At 38.0% G+C, this 20,162-nt stretch overlaps 1 protein-coding gene across 1 annotated transcript in view; it reads right to left on the bottom strand.

The window, feature by feature from the left end:
* The window catches only part of CRYBG3 (crystallin beta-gamma domain containing 3), a 114,895-nt gene that overhangs the window by 22,081 nt on the left and 72,652 nt on the right, over window positions 1–20,162 (bottom strand). The window contains exons 16-17 of the mRNA XM_030860997.2: window positions 15,822–15,934; window positions 11,070–11,196 (exon numbers count right to left, since the gene is read on the bottom strand). Coding sequence (XP_030716857.2) covers window positions 11,070–11,196; window positions 15,822–15,934 — 240 coding nt within the window. The remainder of the gene's footprint in view (window positions 1–11,069; window positions 11,197–15,821; window positions 15,935–20,162) is intronic.

The raw sequence follows: 20,162 nt of genomic DNA, 5'->3' as shown, positions 1-20,162 counted from the left end.
GCCAACAATTTATAGAAGAAGTGTCCTTATAGGAGGGTCGAGAACAGTAGTAGTTTAGAAATGCAGCCAATAGCAGCCTTTAAATTACCCACTAAAACTGGTGACCGAAAATTAGTGGACAGTCAAAATCCACAGATAAGCCCCTGACTTTATTGCTGGACTTTTCCCAACATTCTCACCCTTAAGCTAATGAAGAAACATTTCAGCTTACCTCTACTTGTTGAGTTGCTAATTAGTAAGGAAGGGCAGACAGGCAAGGAGCCTGGACTGGGCTCGTGATCGACCACCAGCAACACTCTCCCCAGTAAAGAGTTTGCTGTGGTAAGAGTGGCACTTACATTACAGGCATTTAATGCTGACATGAGGTAACTCTTTTATATTCCACAGGGAAAAATTAAAATCTTATGTGAGGATATAACTTAAATGCTAAGTGATATTCTAAGAAAATAGGTCCTGTGTACATTTTTCACCTTCCTTTTGTGGAATGTCCACAAAGGTGTTTTTTATTTTATTTTATTTTTTTCAAAGGCATTTTTTAAAAGACTACCATTATCACTCACATCGCATCAAATTCACTCCCCATTTCAAAGACAATCTAGCAATTCTGGACCTAGAAATTTATCTTACGATAACAATGCAAAATCTGATGGAGGGGATCTCAAAAATTGTTTTAAAAATGATCATGCAGGAAGATTGAGAAAAAAATTGCAGAAAATGACTGAAGATATTTTTACAAGTTTACATAAATCAGTAAGGATCCTCTAAGAGACCCAGTACCTAAATGGGCAAAGAACACAAACCAACAGCATTAACCAAGTAGGAAACATGACTAACAGGGATGGACAAACCTCCCTCCTTTCCATTAACAACAACGAGATATCATCATGTGGTCCCATCTGTCAAACTTTTCATTTGCGAACAACTATTGTTTCTAAGCTTAAAGTCAGTCCGTCTTTAGAGGTTTGAGATATATATTTAACTTGACTTTTCTCTATTTAAATTATTTTTACTTAAATGGTCTTAATTTATAAATACACAGTTGATCCTTGAACATGGGTTTGAACTGTGCAGATCCACCCGAACGTGGATTTTTTCCCAATAAATTTAGTATCTGTATTTTCATTTTACAGTTCTTTAAATTAACTAAGTGTTGGGGAAAGTTTGTGTTCATTAGAGATCACAATATATGGAATCAAAGGAACTGGGTTCGAGTCCTGATTCTATCCAAATTGTTTCACCTTCCTGCCCTTGGGTGAGACATTTATCAATTCCTTTGTCTTGAGGCAGAAATAGCAGTACGTAGATTTTCCACTGCCTATAGGGGGTGGAGACGGGGGGGTTAGCACCCCTAAACCCCTGTGTTGTTCAATGGTCAACTGTACTTAAATTCATAAATGTACTCAATTTATAAATGTACCTAAAGGTTAGGAAGGCAATCATTCAGAAATAAAGAGCACTGAAGAACTATGTTAAAATCTTATTTTTCTGATACATTTTCCAAATATGAAAGTAGGAAGAGTATACATACACTATTAACAGTCTTTAAAACTGAAGATGACAGAGTAATCTGAACTTTCCAAGGACAACAGAAACCACCAGAACTTAATTACAATTTGAGCTCTGCAAATCTCTTGGCCTCAGTCCATGCTAACTTAGAAGACAGCCAACCATTTGGGGCCACAGGCTCTTCTTAGGTGTCAGCAGCAACAGGACATTCCTGCTGGGTGAAGTCTAAGCCATGCAAAGAGGATACAGCCTCTAAAAGGAGGCTGTGGTTAAGAAAGGAAAAGAATACTTAAACTGTATAAATGAAAAGAAAACTTATCACTCCATCAACGAAAATAATATTTTAAATGACAGTAATAGTAAGAACATACATGACACTTAATATGTGCTGGGCATCATATATACATACACACACACAAACTATACAGAAGGGATTGTGAATGGATGGATATATATATGTATATATACATGTGTGTATATATACATATACATATATCCCGATTTTTTTAACCGAATTCATTTGGCAACAAAATCTGATCTGAATAAGTAGAAAACTATTTATAATATTTATCCAACTTGTGTAGCCATGATTATATTTTGCTACAGCAACAGAAATGTGTTTAATTATGGGGTGTTGCCCAGAACCTTTCTGGGGTTATTGTCTTATATGCTATCTATGAACCATATTACTGTTTAAAATATGAAAAATTCCAAATCCCAAAATACATTCATGTTAGGAATTGTAGAACTGTGTTCACTCCTTTAATCCATGCAACTTTCCTTTGACATGGGTACCATTATTATCCCCACTTTACAGATGAAGAATGAAGGCACAGGTCACACACAGTAAATAAAAGAGCTGGCATTTGAAACTAGACAGAATGGCCTCAGAGGCTGTGTTCTTAACCCCTCCACTATAGTTCTAAAATGTTCTAAGTAATTTTATCATGTAGAATATTTTTGATTGGCATGTGTGACATTATCTGAAGCAGTTGACTTCATGTTGCTCATCTGGGTAATATCTATGACCCCATTCTTACCTATCCCATCAACTTAGCAAGTGTGTCCACCATCTAAATTTGAAGCTCTGAGACCTGGGTACAGGTACTCTGCTAGAAGGATTACATTTATATCAACACATCTTCAATATATATTGGATAAAATGTTTAAATCTAACTACTAATTTTTGACATTTCTTAAAACTATACAGACTTGAATGTGAACTTGAATAGTATTTAACAATGGGGGTGAATTAGTTTCCCTAATCACCAATTGCATGAGTTTGCAAGATGGTAAAGAGAATATATGTACTTTATACATTTTTTTCATTATTTTTTTTATCCATATAGCAAGTCTTTGAGGTGGAATGAAGTCTGTCAAATGGTCTTTTCCTAATTTTAAAGACGAAGCAAATATTGAATTATATTGGTTAGCTCAGTGTCAACATGAGACCAAGACTTCAATCTTTCACTCCAGGGAGTACATAAACTATAACTTGAAAGCACATAGTCAAAAAATTTTTGAAATGGAAATATGTTGGGGTCCTAGAAGCATGGTTTGTGTAATCACACAGAATATCTCTAGTTAGAGTCTGTGTTAGACTAAAAGCGGGGAGTTGGCGGGGGTGGAAGAGAGACCTCTGACAAAAACATAATGAAAGGGAACATCCCGTTCAAAGACCACATTTATTGGAGAAAAAGAGGCCATTCTGGAAGTGAGAACAGAGGTGAAAACTACTTTGAAAGTTTATTGACTATTAATACTAAAAACAAAGCATCTGATAAAATTTTGCCTTACTTCTCATTGCTTAGAAGAAAGAAGAAATTATTCAATTTAGCAAACATTTCTGAATTTTTCTTGCACGCCAGATAATTTGCCAAGTGCCTGGGATACTTAAACAAGTTCAAACGCTGAGATGGAAGGAAGCTCTTGAGCTCTGACCTCTAACAGGAAGTGTCCAAAACTTCCTTTCATGGTATACAAAGCCCTTCACGTTCTGATCTCCAAAGGGCTTTGCAGCCTCATCCGTCAGAGTAACAAAGTTACTATCATCTCTATTGCTTTTCAGCACTTTACATCCTTATCTGCCTTAACCAGATCTTCACTCTTCCAGGTATTTCCAGTTGCCAAGTCCAGGGGAATTCTTTTGTCCCATATCATCTGTCTCTGACATTTCCACCTTCCACTTTTTCCTGGCTCTTTCCCTTTGGGCAATAAACATGCTCATTTATTTACATACAAAAAAAAAAATACAGACCTGTACATTAGCATTGTATAGTTCTTTGAGTTTCAAATCACTGCTTGTATGGAAAAGGTGTTGATATTACCTTAGGATAATGTTAGTTGGTTAGACTCTAAATATAACATGTTATTTTATTTTAAAAATATCTAGCAAACAGCCACTAAGAACAGCCGTATCTGTACAGCCCAACAATATCACTTCACCCTAATCTTTGCCAAGTGAACCATGGCTAAAAAACTAAGAACAACTAGACTGAATTCAAGGAAAGTAACCATAATGTGCACCTCAAATACCATTCCAATCCAGAGAAATACCAAACAGTGTGCTGGCAAAAACGTATCTGCAGTGATGAAAATCTAATAGAAGGCTCATAAATCTCTAATGAGACTCTAATCTGGAATCTTCTAAGTTTGGCCCATTTAAAACAAAATCACATAAATACTTTCAGTCTTATCAAATCTTGATGTTGCACAACAAATATGAATTCTTGTCTATGAGCTATTATAATATTATTGAGTGTTTTCATGTGCTAAAGGCTTCATGTGCACTAGCTCATATAATCCTCATTTTATTCGATGAGAAAGTTGAGGCATAGAGTGGTCAGAAACATGCCCAGGGTCACTCAGCTAACAAGCAATGGTCTGTCAGACTCTCAAACCAAACTCTTCTCCAGTGAACTATAATGCCCCTCATAAGAGCCTCTTTCACTTGGCTTAGAAAATCAGTTTCATCACAGGCCTACCTTCCTAACTGGTCTTCTTCCTTTAAAAAAAAAGTTATAATACATTTCAAAAAAGAATAAATAATATCTAGACGATCATGTATCCAGCACCCAGAAGTAATACATTTGAATTTTACTATATTTATATCAAACTGTATAAACAAGTAAAATCATAACATGTACAGATGAATTTTAATTTTCCCCCCTCCCTAGAAGTAACCACTATGATGAAGTTGTGAATCTTTATACATCCTTTGTTTTTAAATTTCACAGAAATATATCTTACTGTAACATCCTTAGTAACACATGAACCTCAGTTAATATATTATATTTCCTTTTATGATTGTGCTGTACTATAGTTTGTTTCATCCATCAATGCTGCAACAAACATCCTTATTTTTCCCTCATAGCAACTGATACTCCTTCCACTAGCTTTGTACGAATAATCCCACTTCTCTGCCACTAAACTAAACTTTGGTGTTGTCAGATCTTCCAATGTTTGTATCTAAAGTAAGGTAATGCTACCTAATTACTATTTTATTGATAATTTGCATTTACTGGATCACTAGTGAGGTTTAACATCCTTTGTATGTTCTTAGCCATTTTCTCACATTTATGAACTGGCTATTCATAGTCTCTGCTGATTTTTAAAATAGGTTTTTCTTTTTTTTTTTCAATTGATTTGAAAGAGTTCTTTTTATATTCTATACATTAAACCTTTGTAGCTTATAAGGGCTGAAAATATATTCTCTAGTCTGTGGCTTGCTGTGGTAGGCTCAATAATTAATGTTCCCCCACCACCATCCAAAAAGAGGTCTGCATCCTAATCCTGGAACCTATGAATATGTTAGCTGATATAGTGGAAGGGACTTTGCAAATGTGATTAAGAGTTAAGAATCTAGGGCTTCTCTGGTGGCGCAGTGGTTGGGAGTCCGCCTGCTGATGCAGGTGACACGGGTTCGTGCCCCGGTCCAGGAAGATCCCACGTGCTGCGGAGCGGCTGGGCCCGTGAGCCATGGCCGCCGGGCCTGCGCGTCCGGAGCCTGTGCTCCGCAACGGGAGAGGCCGCAGCGGTGACAGGCCTGCGTATCGCACAAAAAAAAAAAAAAAAGAGTTAAGAATCTAGAGATGGGGATATTTGTCTGGATTATCCAGATAGACCTAATATAATCACATAGGTCCTTATAAGAGGGTCAGAGACAGAGGATAGAGAACAGAAATTGAAGTGATAAACTTTGAAGATGGAAGAGGGCCATGAGCCAAGGAATGCTGGGCACCTCTAGAAGCTGGAAAAGTTAAAGAATCAGATTCGCCCCTAGTGTCTCCCAGAAGGTATGCAGTCTTGCCGACCCCGTAATTTTACCCCAGTAAGACCTATTTTAGACTTCTGACCTCCAGAAATGTAAGATCATTTCTGTTGTTTTCAGCACTAATTTTTTTTTTTTTTTTTGCGGTACACGGGCCTCTCACTGTTGTGGAGGACAGTAAGTTTAGTGAGCACTCGTCATCTCATATAGATACAAAATGAAATGGGAAAAAATTGTTTTCCTTGTGATGAGAACTCTTAGGATTTACTTTCTTAACAACTTTCATATATAACATATAGCAGTGTTAATTCTATTTATCATATTACAAGTTACATCTTTAGTATTTATTTATCTTATAACTAGAAGTCTGCATCTTTTGACTAACTGCCATCCAGTTCCCCCTCCGCCACCCCTCACCCCGTTAACCACAAATCTGACCTCTTTTTTTTTTGACCTCTTTTTCTATGAGTTTGTTTGTCTGTTTGTTTTTGAAGTATAATTGACCTACAACACCATGTTAGTTCCTGGTGCACAATACAGTAGTTCAATATTTCTATACATTTCAAAACAATCACCGTGAAGTCGAGTTGTCGTCTGTCACCTTACAAAGATATTACGTAATTACTAACTATATGCCCGGCACTGTACATTTCATTCAGGTTTGTTTTTCACATTTAGGTTGCCATTAATCCACCTGGAGTTTATTTTTGGTGTTTGGAATAAAGCAAGATTCAAATGGTATCTTTTTCCATGTAAAGGGCCAACTGTCTTTCATAATAGTCCCACTGAAATGCTATTTCTGTCACCTTCCAAATTCCATTATTCATGAAGGTCAGTTTCTATGCTCTCCTATCCCACTCTTCTATTGGTCTCTCCTTGTACCAATACTCACTACCTTAATTATTACTGATGAATAATGCAATATCTGTATTTGGTAGGACAAGTGATCCTGCCTATTGTTCTTAAAAATAATCTTGGCTAGTTTGAATCCCTATCTTTGCCAAATTAATTTTAGAAGGAGCTCATCATGTCTTACCACCACCCCTGCAAAAGACAAAAGATTCTGTAAGCATTCTGCCTGAAATTTTATTAATTTGGGGAAGACCAAAATATTTACAATATTGAGTCTTTTCATCTATAAAATCTCTCTCCATCTTTTATGTCCTTCAAGAAAGTTTTAACAATTTTCCTCATAAAGAACTTACTTGCATATGTTAGATTTATTTCTAAGTATCCTATATTTTAATTGCTATTTATCTTGTAATCGGCAACTTTTAAAGATTTCATATTAATCCTAATAACTTGTCTGTGGATATTCTTGACAATTTTGTTTCTTCCTTTATACCTTTTGTGGTTTTAATCTTATTAAAGTGCCTAGGACTCCAAAATAATGTTGAATAGAAGTGGTGATAGTAGAGACCATTGTCTTCTGCCTGAATTTAAAAGGAAATGCTTCAGGTATCTTACTTGGAAGTATGATGTTTACTGTAGGTTTTTGTTGGCCTTCATGTTCAAAATGTACACAGTTGTTACTGCTATTAACTATATATAAGTTCATCTGAAAATTTAAAAGTAACCAAACTCCCCTACACTTTATAAAGTCATTGCTTCCTTTCATCTGTGGCTGGATTTACAGTCATCTATTTATAGCTGTACCCCTCCCTTATTCATTACTCTTGCACAGAATGAATTATTGTCTTGCCAATTCTTATTCTACCTTTTAAGATCATTTATGTCATCACAGTCATAAATTTCATTTGAACTTTTTCTACAATCTCTTGTTACAATGTTTCTTTTGCTTTGCCTGCTTATAGCTACCAGGATTGGATTATACTTCAAAGGAGGCCAACTTCCATGCCAAGCCACCATGGAGACACTAAAGAAGTAATGAGAAGACTGCTGCTCCCATGGAAATGCAACAAAAGCAGGTTACCCCACACACTACTAGACCAATGCTTAAAAAACATTTTACTTAATGTTCCCAACTCACCTCTAGCCCCTCACCAACTGTTCTGGGGACTGTTATTTGGCAAAACTTTATTGAAAGCTAACATACCATCTTATTCCCTCAGACCATGTGAGGCCTAAGACTGGACACATTGCTTTTCATGTCCAATTAGAAATATGCCCAGGATACTTATTCTGTTGAAGTGGAGGCTGTCAAAGATGTAAAAATACCTGTTCTAACAGTTTCTTTACAGATGAGTTAACTGAGGTCAAAATAAATTAGATGATTTGTACAAGGTCACACTAGTGAAAAGCAGAACTGTAAACTATGCTCGCAGCTCCTTTTGCTGTAAAATGACTGCAAATTATGCATCCATGGACCTCTAGAATGTAACATATGTCTGCACAGATAGAAATCAGCCTGGAGCAAACTGTCATTTGCAAGACATACTGATCTTGTATGAAGATGAAGTGTTAGGATTCCTCAATACTATACCATTATGACACGTTAGCACTAAAAGTCCCAGCATGTCTGGGAATGCCAACTACAAGCAACACCCTCATAACTTTGCAGTTTTAACTAATAAAAGCAAAAATAAAAAAATTTAGCTCATATATATGTAAAGTTAACTCAGCTGGACGTAACATTTCCCACAATGAATCCAGAATCACACTGGATTGTGGCATAGTCAGTAGTATTAACCAATCTATAGAAAAAGGCGTATCAGTTCCTAAGTGGTAACACAGTAGGGGGACAGGGGCTGTGAAAGTAATCAGAGAAGCAGGGTAGATACAGTGTGTCTAGAATTTTCCAAGGAAAGGAGACACAGAATTTGGAGAATACAAACAACTGGGGAGGTGGGGTGGTGGAGTCTCTTTTGTGGGGAATATTAGCCTAGGTAAACTACTCAAGACATCTACCTAATTTTATCCAAATATTAAAATGTCTGATGACTAATTCCATTTCCTGGGTTCTTCCAGAGAGGCAGAAAAATACCCAGGACAGAATTCTCAAGTATTCTAGTTACTAGAATCCACCTCCTACAAAATTACCAGGTTGGCCTTCTGGTTCACCTATCAATCTCCTAGGTCTGATCAACTCAGGGTTTCAGGGCCACCAGGGTGAAGCATGGTTGACTTCACCAAGGAAATGTTACCTGTTGAGGCTGCCTCCTGGTCAGCTTGCAGATCTTTACTGGGATGCCCAATGTCACCTCATATTCCTTCCATTTCACCACCAAACCTACTGCCTAAACATGGCTTCAACAAAGACCTTTCAGAGATTCAAAACATACCTGGTAAAGGCATTAAGAAAACTTATATGCTCTCCTTACATAAACTGAATACACTCTTTAATCAGTTATTGAAGTGAAAAGGCTATAGCTCTCAAATTTCCAAGAGGCACCTTCATCTACACTGCCTGGATTCCACAGGACCAAACCAGGGACATGCAACTGCATAGCTCAACTTATGTAGAGATGTTTCTTTTCTCTGTCTGTATTTTTACTCCTAATTTTAACTATTTATTTTTGACTTCATGAATGTGGAAGAAATGTAACTCCTCAAACAAAAAGAGTAATACCATTCATTTGGAGCACCTAAGTATCTGTCTGCTAGTTTGACCACTAAACATTGCTAAAAAGTTTCCTTCCCAGTAAATGCAGACTTTCCCATGCCTTTTTCAGCCTTATCAATACTTGGAGAGACTGACCAAAACACATTTTTTTTTTTTTTTAAATCCAATTTTCCTCCAATAGACAGGAAGCATCGTAGCCACTTAGTCTTTCCAAGTTGGTGTCTAAAGGCCACTAAGAGAGACCGAGCCTCTATTTTTATTCTTGTTTCTCAGCCAAGACTCTATTTTTACCCTGATACCAAGAATACTCTCTCCAGGAATGCCTTGAAATAAGACTACATTGCTGGGACTTCGCTGGTGGTCCAGTGGCAAAGAATGCTCCTTATAATGCAGGGGACACGGGTTCGATCCGTAGTCAGGGAACTAAGATCCCACATGCTGCGGGGCAACTAAGCCCATGAGCCACAACTACTGAGCTCATGCGCCTCAACTAGAGAGCCCACGTGCCGCAAACTACAGAGCCCATGAGCTCTGGAGCCTGTGCGCCACCACCAGAGAGAAGCCCGTGTGCCGCAACAAAGAGCCCGCCTGCCGCAACTAAGACCTGATGCAGCCAAAAATTTAAAAAATTAAAAATAAATAAATAAATAATAAATCTTAAGAAAAAAAAAAAGACTACATTGCTGAGGTTGGGATCGAAGATCCTGAGTATGATCATCACTCCTGGAGTCAGCTCTGGTTGAAAGATCTGACTGAGTCACTCCTGTCACCATGTTGGGCTTCTAGTCATCATTGTGTAAATCTCAGCTTTGACCAAATGCTCCTAGGGAATCATCATAACTAGACATCTTAAAAATATTCCAGATCCTTACTACTTCCTCTGCAAAGACACTACTAACTAGGGACCCGGAATGAATGTCCCAGAATAGCTATCCTGTTTTTCTCACACTTAAAATTCTGAGTAAATATGATAGAAAGGAGTAAAATTACTTACTCTATAAATGTAAGCCTCCAAGGTGACCCAGATAACTCTGCACACTCTAGGCAGAAAAGCCCTAGTTCCCCCAAAACAAGGTTTGAAATCAATACCAACGGTGTTCCGTGACTTAAAGTAACACTGCAAACCTAAGTAGCAGACAAGCTGTCATGTGACTTATCTAGCAGAATAATAAAATGATCAGGTTATTATTTTTATTAAGCAGCTCTACCAATTACAGTCACGATACTAACAGCTAATACTTATTGAGCGCTCACCATGTGCTAGGCATTTTACAAGCACCATCGCATTTAATATCGCAGTGGCCTTACAAAGTACTACTATCTTTTATAGATGAGGAAACTAAGTAACTTTGTCAATGTCACCCAAAGTCGTTAAAGTATTCATTTAAGCTCAGGGCTATATTACTCTACTTCCTAAATTTTGCATTCTGATGAAAAAAAAAAAAACAAAGAAAGAAGAAAAATATCAATCTTGGTAATTCCCTGGTGGTCCAGTGGTTAGGACTCAGTGCTTTCACTGCCGAGGGCCAGGGTTCAATCCCTGGTCAGGGAACTAAGATCCCACAAGCTGCGCGGTGCGGCAAAAAAAAAAAAAAATCAATCTTTCATTAGTTGGATTTCATGAGTGAATCTCAATTTTACAATCTTCAAGCAAGTTACTTAAATTTTTATATTTTCCCTGTATTATTTCTTCCAACTTCATGTTATCATTCATGGTAATTAAACTGGACAAGAAAAAGTCTTATAAATATGCATCAGCGAAGTACTTACATAGTCAATGGGCTTGAGGGATTTGACTCTAGATGTTGGGCAGCTACAGGAAGTAAGGTCAGCATACAGCCCTTCTTCTAACACACACTGATGATTAGAAATGTCCTCTTGGTAATACAGGAGCCAGCTGAAAAAACAAGCAGAGAAACATTCAGTCAAAGTGCATCAGTTGGCAGTTTGACTCGTCATCATGCAGTGGGAGCCAGGGTAGGAGTAGGACATAAAACTCCTGGTGCTGGTCAGCAGCGAATACCCAGAGTCGGTTTGGAAAAAAAAAAAAAAAAAAAGCTACTACTATCACCTATTGACTGCTTACCATGTGCCAGACTAGGTACCCTGCATGCATTATTTCACCGCGTACTCATTACTTTATGAGGTAGAAACAAGTGAGGTAGAAAAGTTAGGTGATTTGCCCAAGATTCCCCCAACTATTAAATAAATTTGAAATAAAACATCTGCTGTAAGCTAAAGACATTAACTTCATTCAGTGCTTTCAAGTATAAAAACCTGGGATCAAATTATAGTAATTATTAAGTACTTTAACAGATTAGAAATTCCTTTTGAGGAAAACAAAAATTTGTATCCTTATTTAATGATGAGTTTGCTTTCAGTCTAGGTTGAGTTAGAAGCTAGACTCCAAAAATCACACAACAGTATTTAAAACCTGTCACCTGCATAGCTGATAGCAAGCGGAGATTTTTAAAAAGAAATGAACCCTTTAGAATCTTCCATAGCAAATTATCTTCAATATAGCACTCATCAAAAGCTTGGCTAAGACATGCCATTTTGGAAAGAAGGGGCACAAGGGAGAAATTAATTGACCGTTACTACTTTAGCTTTGGTGTGTTTAAGTTCTAGCTCTATATTTTAAGATCACCAGAACCATGCTCTAGCTATACAAGCTTAACTTTAGATAACCACAGAAATGCTCTGTGACAAAATTTACTGCCACGTCTCCTACGTAACAAGCATTTTATAGCCAATATTTCCGAAAGGTTTTTCAATGTGCTGGGCATGCAGCTAAGCCCTTACGTGCATTATTTATTTAGTCCTTATAAGAATCCTTTGAGGTAAGTACTGTTATTAGCCCACATTTACACAGGAGGAAACTGAGGTTCAGAGAAATGGTCCAATTTGCTTGAGATTACATAGTGGTGAACTGGGCTCAAATCCTCATCTCTGAAGCATCCCCGGTACTTAAACAATCACCATGGTTCCTGTATTCTTTTATTAAAACTACAGTTTAATAAATTACACATAAATCTAAATAAAATATGTAAATAAAATGTACATTTTGTATGTAGTTGGCCCTCTGTATCTACAGGTTTCCTACCTGCAGATACAGAGGCCCGACTGTCGTCAGCCACTTTATATAAGGGCCTTGAGCATCCACGGATTTTGGTATATGTGGGGACTCCTGGAAACAATCCCTCACAGATATCAAGGGACAACTGTGTATATAAATTATACATATATATACACACACACACACATTATACTGAAAAATATGTATAAATTATATATATATATTTATTTATAAGTAAATAACATATACATTTCCTACATGAAGCAACACATATGACTAATTTGTCCTAGACTTCAGTGTCTAGGACAAAAACATTCCCCTCCAAAAAAAACTTCAGTGCTTCCTTTTATCAGAAAATTTAAACTATATCTTGCAAAATACTTTCTTTTTTCTTAGAGAAGAAAACTCAAATACTAGGAACAAGACTATCTCAGGCCCTTGATATACATATTTCTCACTAAGTTGCAGATCATCTATTTAACTAACCGTGTCCTACTTTATGTGTTTTCACATTGTAAAACTTTCATATCCTTCTTGGAAGTAAGTATAAGAACAGTAACAGATACAGAGAGGTTCAAAGTAGTAAGAGTTATAGGAAATCAGAAAGGGAAAAGACTGTTTTATTTAGGGTTAATCAAGAAGGTTAACAGAGGGAATGAGGATGGACTGAACCTTAAAAACATATATGCAGGTTAGTATTAAGCAGGGTTCACGAACTTACGTACCTGCAGGAGGTCAGGCACGTAATATAAATGACTAGTGTACCAGATGAAAAAAAATGGGCAGGGCTTCTCTGGTGGCGCAGTGGTTGAGAGTCCGCCTGTCGATGCGGGGGACACGGGTTTGTGCCCCGGTCCGGGAGGATCCCGCATGCCGCGGAGCGGCTGGGCCTGCGCGTCCGGAGCCTGTGCTCCGCAACGGGAGAGGCCACGACAGTGAGAGGCCCGAGTACCGCAAAAAAAAAAAAAAAAAAAAAAAAAAAAAACAACTTGGCAATATATCCTATGGTACACTGGGGAGCACTTATGCCTCTACCCAACACCAGCTAATTATCACCAAACGTGAATGTTTCCCCAGAGTTTCCAAATCTTCTGATTTTTAAAGAGATGGTGAAAAACAGGTTCTTCTGAAAAATATTCTAAACTTAAGTATTGATACAAAAAACTACTTCTTTTTTTTTTTTTTTTTTTTGCGGTACGCGGGCCTCTCACTGCTGTGGCCTCTCCCGTTGCGGAGCACAGGCTCCGGAGGCACAGGCTCAGCGGCCATGGCTCATGGGCCCCGCTGCTCCGCGGCACGTGGGATCTTCCCGGACCGGGGCACGAACTCGCGTCCCCTGCATCGGCAGGCGGACTCTCAACCACTGCGCCACCAGGGAAGCCCCCAAAAAACTTTTTAAACAGTGTGTAGGCCAACCAAATAACACCTGCTAGATTTACCTGAAACCTACCACGTTTGATACAGAGCTGGGGTTAGCAAACTACAGCATGTAGGCCACATCCACCTCATAGCCAGTTTTCCAACAGTTCACAAGCTAAGACTGATTTTTGCATTTTTAAATGGTTTTAAAAAATTAAAAGAAGATTTTGTGATATGCAAATATTATATACAATTCAAATCTCAACATTCATGAACAGAGTTTCACTGGAACACAGCGATGCTCATTCGTTTATGTATTGCCTATGGCTGCTTTGGTGCTACAGTGGCACTGCTGAGTAGCTGGGACAAAGCCTGTATGGCCCACAAAACTGAAAATATCTACTACCTGGCCCTTTGCAGAAAATGTCTGCTGACCCCTGGTACAGATGGTAAGGAGGAAAACACAAAGCTGAGGAAATGCCCAAAGACAGGAGGAAAGGAGGATAGTACAAGGATAAAATGGAGTATGGATATGGAAAATGAGACTCATCGATGGTAAATCCTGGAAAAGGAAGAGTTTGAACTTGATCTGACTGGTATTAGAGAATGAGTGGGATTTAAAGAAGAGTAGTAAAATATTAAGCTGGACTTTGGGACAAATAACTGGGCTATGATTGGTTTGTGGTAAACACTGGAAATAAGATGACACTGGGGGACTTCCCTTGTGGCGCAGTGGTTAAGAATCTGCCTGCCAATTCAGGGGACAAGGGTTCAAGCCCTGGCCCAGGAAGATCCCACGTGCCGCGGAGCAACTAAGCCCGTGCGCCACAACTACTGAGCCTGTGCTCTAGAGCCCATGAGCACAACTACTGAAGTCCGTGTGCCACAACTACTGAATCCTGCATGCCTAGAGCCTGTGCTCCGCAACAGGAGAAGCCACTCCAATGAGAAGCCCGCGCACCACAACAAAGAGTAGCCCCCGCTTGCCACAACTAGAGAAAGCCCGCACACAGCAACGAAGACCCAATGCAGCCAAAAAATTAATTAATTAAAAAACAAAAAGATGACACTGGAGTGTGGCTCATTAGGGGACTGAAATTCCTCAAGTGGAAGATAGGACCCCTCTACCAGTTCAAGAGAAACGGAGGAGAACGGATGAATCCAATATATTTTGAAGGGAGAAGAGAGACTTTGATGAGTTATTAGGTAGATACTTGACATACAGAGATGCCACTGTAAAGATACATACACTTAAAAGTGGCTAAAATGATAAATTTCATGTTATACATATTGTACCACAATAAAAAATGATACATAGAATATATGTCCTAGAGGGGTGGAATAGGGAGGGTGGGAGGGAGGGAGATGCAAGAGGGAGGAGATACGGGAACATGTGTATATGTATAACTTATTCACTTTGTTATAAAGCGGAAACTAGCACACCATTGTAAAGCAATTATACTCCAATAAAGATGTTAAAAAAAAAGGAATATATGTTAGAATATAAGTTGAGAATCACATACAGTCTCATATACATGTGAGAAAGGTCCAGTACGTTGCCACAGTTGGAAGAACACAGGAAAAAAAACAAAAAACAAAACGGCCCAACAATCCTGGGTCTGACATTTGGTGTGTGACCTTGGGAAACTAACTCTGAATCAGGGCTCCTCATCTGTGAAATGGGGACAATGAATACTTTAAACAAACAAAAAGTTTTTTATGTTTTTTTTTTAATTTAGGAATAATATGTCTTATCTGGACAAAAATGCTAATTTTTATAGCATTCTATTATACTACACAGTAAACACACAATATAAGCATTCAAAACATTTAGGAAATAATCTAAGATAACAATGAGAAAAAAAAAACCCACCAAAAATGCTCCCAATGTTGGCTAATCAGCATTCTATTTCACAGTAGCTTGTAATACAAGCTGGGCAAAGATCATATAGGCAAATTAGCAGTTGACTAATGATTAAATATATTTATTTCACTGTATACGCAAAAAATAAAGTTAAATCTCTGCAAATTTAAAAGCAATTTAGTTATGTAAACAACAGCAGAAATCATTCCGTAAGCATACTTACCAACCCCGAAGAACTTTAAAAGAACATGGCGTGAATGGTGAAGTCAAATCCGAAATTTCTTTGGTAAAATCTATACATTCACCTTGGAACCCTGGTTTACTGAATGCTTTGAGCTATAAGAGCAACAACACAACAATGAAACAGAAAACAGTTGCTTGACATCATCACAAAGCAAATGAAAACCTTCCATTTCATGTACTTACAAGAATTCAGCAAAATACTCGACTCGTGTTTTATTTATTAACAAGGAATCCATGTTAAGGATGACATTCTCCTTAAACTCAATTTTTTTCCCCTTACGTACTTGCCAGAAGTGTCAAGATTTATTTATCATTTCCATCCATCTCTTGCATCAGATGCTGGGCACAGAGGCCTGGAAAATAATTCTACCTATAAGAGTAAATCAGAGTCCCTCCTCTACTAAAATGTGGTCCTTGCCCATTGTATCAAGCAATTATTATCCCCTATGGTGAGACTACATGTGTAAAATAAGAAGCAATTTAGTGCTAAACACGAAGGCGGTTTGGAGTGGTATGAGGTGTGGTGGCTATGCCTTTTCTCTCCCCAAGCCTTCTTGATCCACAGTTAATAAAAGGGAGACGGAGAAAGCACAAGCGCATGCTCGTAAGAGAGCATGAGGGTGACTGTGAGACCACAGGAGCAGATGGCAGAGAAGACAATAATGATGGGATCAGTGGAAGATTTATGGTGAAGAAAGATGTCTGTGCCATATATTTCAGCTTACAGGTTCCAGTTTACTGAAGAGCACCTTAAATGCACAGCTTACAGCTTTATATAAGTACGTTTCTGCTTTAGTCCTTCTTGTCAAGGAAAATTCATGAAGTCTCAACTCTAATTCCCTTTAGACCAGAGATATAATAATCTGCAACACTAGTGGCCTTGGATCTCCAATAAGTAAGAAAAAATGAATGAGGCCTATAAATATTTCATGATACAGTGGAGCCTTGACATAACATGGCCCACAGATCCACCCGGCCCCAAGAGGCCTGCGTCGTAGCTGAGAGCGCATCATGATCATCTACAGCACCGCCCTCTCTCCCGCCACGGCTGTCCTGGAGAACAAGGCTTCTTTGAGCAGCTGAAGTTCAGCTTCATTGTCCCAAGGGTCCTCTTAGAGACGGGTGGTCTCTGAGTTCTGAGGAATTGTTTCTTAGCTAGCTCATTCTGCTCTGACCTTGCTAGGTCTGATATCAAAGCGAAGCCAAAACCAGAAAGCCGAGAGAACCCATTCCCCCCGACCAACCGGGGCTTGCACAGTACGATTTCCTAATGTGAAACGAGGCTCTATTTGGAGCAAACACCAAGGGATTCCCTGCCTTAAGGAAGCGTGATCCATCAAGTTCCTACATCATGGTCCTTTGGTGGATACAGGGGATAGAAAGAAAACGCAAGTCCAAAACAATACAAACCTCTGGAACGACTGATTCCCTGTATAAGAACAATTCTACATGTCCAGGCAAACTGCCCTGGATTCCTTGATAAGAGCATATATTTTAGTTAGTGGTTTTTCATACTATGTTTTTTAACTTAAAGGTTTATAAAACATGAGGCTAAAAAGTAAATCACATTTAACTCCCAAAAATGTGGAGTAATTTCTCCTACAGGCAAATATTATCTTTATTCACAATAAGGATCAGAAACAGCACATGAGAACAGAGATCACGGTTGTCTGATTCACTACGTGTATTCCCAGTTTGTTGAATTAATTATATTCATATTGCTGAGCCTAAGATTTACACTTCAGTATTTCATCATGAAGTCGTGAAATGTCAAATCCTGGACAACTGACGATGCAAGCTAATCATATTGCAGTTGATGTAGTAACAGCCACCTCTACTTTTTAGTCTCAGTTGTCACACTCAGAAGCATTAAAATTCACACACATACACACACTCACTCTGCCATGAAGTACTGTTTTGATTTGATGATTTAAAATACTCTTAACCCAAATTTTAAAAAAAGGACTTAATACTGACCTGAGTTTATTTTTACCCCCCAAATGAGATATGGTATTGATACACAGTTCACTCAGGATTTGTCCAACCCCAGAAAAGTAACCCCTCATTCTGAGTACCTTACAAATGCCTCAGAACAGAATAATTCTCATAATAATGTTCTGAGGATGGACCACCCGAAACCAACTCTGCACTTTCTAATTATAATAATGAATCTGTGGTTTCTACCCTTGGTGAAATTAAGTGGCAGTACCTTGGTGAGAATAAGTCCTGTGAAAAGCTAGCTGGATGACTCACTACTTTGGTTTCCTTTCCAGGTTAATGGAGAATAAATTAACAACTTGGCTTAGAACACAGATGAATAGTCAGTTGAACAAGAAATGAGTTTATTTCGAACTATGCCCATTCCTCCGTGCCATGTGAGCATGGCTTAATCCCTACCAGCACCAAATGGAACTGTATGGAAGAAGAAAAAAACAACAACAGTGTATCACTGGTTTCCAAGGTGCCTTTTCACATATCTATCTTTTATCTTCTTTAGAACTACCCTTTGAAGCAGATATTATCACCTCTTTATGATGAAAATTTTGTAGAGATCCTTTGTTTACTATGTACTTTTCATTTACGATATACAGAAATAGATGTAATAGTTCTTCAATATGACAAACTAAAACCTCAAGAACTTAATTACTGAACAACAGTTGTGCTTTCTCAATTTATTCCACAATATCAGAATAATTTTTGAACGTAATTTTATTTATTCCAATGCTAAAATAATTTCTCTGAGAAACATTCTATCCTGTCTAAACAAGACTTTCTGCAGCCCTTTGGACTTCCTTCAAATAAATGTACTGATTGTTAAACAAAGAACAGTTTTGTTTCCACTCTTCCATTACATCACATTGTCTCATAATGCAGTGCTATGTAGTTTTCACATTCATTACATATTCAATAATAATCTTACTTCCCTGTTTACTCATAGAAGGCTTTCTTTACTTAGATAAGTACTACTTCCTGAATATTTCTGGTCTCTGGATTCTATAAACATGATCTGGTCGTAGTACCAAAAAAATGTTTTCCTCTACTGCTCTTGAATCTTACTGATATTTGACTAAAACTATTGTTTACTTCTCCTCCATACATGATAACAGTAACCACCACTGTTAAAGATCCTGTGATCGCTCTAAAATTCAATTTGGCCAAATTATCCAATAGAAGAAAATATTTAGTTGCTTTTTCTCAGCTAGAATCATGTATAAAATGGAACAGAGGGCTCAGTACTTAAAGAAATCCAAACTTCTAATTATATTTGCAAATGGACTTTTAAAAGATTCCAGGAAAGAAAGGTCCTTGGTTGGGTCAAAGTGGGGAACTGGTTAGAATTTCTAGAGAATGGATGCCTGACTACAGCCTCTCTAGAAACGAAACTCACTTTTATGAGATTTAATCTAGTGAGATTTCTGATACTCGGGACTTGCTAAAAGAGAGAGATGAGGACATTTTGGACATAATCCACATTCTGTTTGTTTTGTTTGGGAAAAAATAAAAACAAAAATAAAATGCCAGCTGCTATGAAGAACTCTATAATGGTCCTGTCACTGTATCAAATATTGTGAGTTGGCAATCAGACTTGGTGATCAATCTTCAGCCACGGGAAAAAATAATCTTCTCAATAAAAGGTGATGTTCTGTGTCCCAAAAAAGACATATATCATCATAATATGCTTACACATCAGCAGTAATATTTTTATTAGCATAACTCTCATGCTATATATTAATTTCTACACACATATATTTTCTGGCTTTTCCCTTAAGTGGCTTGAGGTTTCCTTTCAAATCACCAGCAGACAAGAATTCCCTCTCTCACTTGAACTTGAGATGTAACTTCCTCCTTGTACCTTAGATAGGGAAATTACCCCAAATGAACACGGCTTCTGCATCGTCAACCTATCACAACTACTTGCGAAGGAGAAAATACCTTCTACTTACTGAATGGAACCAGACTATCAGCCAAGATCTGTTTGTTTTCATTTGGGTAAATGAAAACAAGCACAACTTTCTGAATATTTGGTCCAATGGAAATAATAAGGGCTTCGATACTGGGTAAACTAAGGAGGCTTTGTCTGCATGTTACCAAATATCCAGCTGTCATACACTAGTCAGAGACCTTTATTTCACAAGGCAATGGCTGAGCTATACTGAGAAAATTAAACAGGGCCAATTTCACTGGGTGTTTGCTGCTGCTTACTTTCTCTTCAAGTTGGGCTGTAAATCCTCTGAGCAATCTGCCCCAAACAAGGAAGTTCATAAGAAAGAACAGGGATGTAGGAGGGGGAGAAACAGAGCTTAAAAGAATGTGATTTTTT

This window comes from Globicephala melas, chromosome 4 (genome assembly GCF_963455315.2).
Source record: "Globicephala melas chromosome 4, mGloMel1.2, whole genome shotgun sequence".
In the NCBI taxonomy this organism is placed as follows: domain Eukaryota; kingdom Metazoa; phylum Chordata; class Mammalia; order Artiodactyla; family Delphinidae; genus Globicephala; species Globicephala melas.
This window is presented reverse-complemented; position numbering and strand designations above follow the sequence as displayed.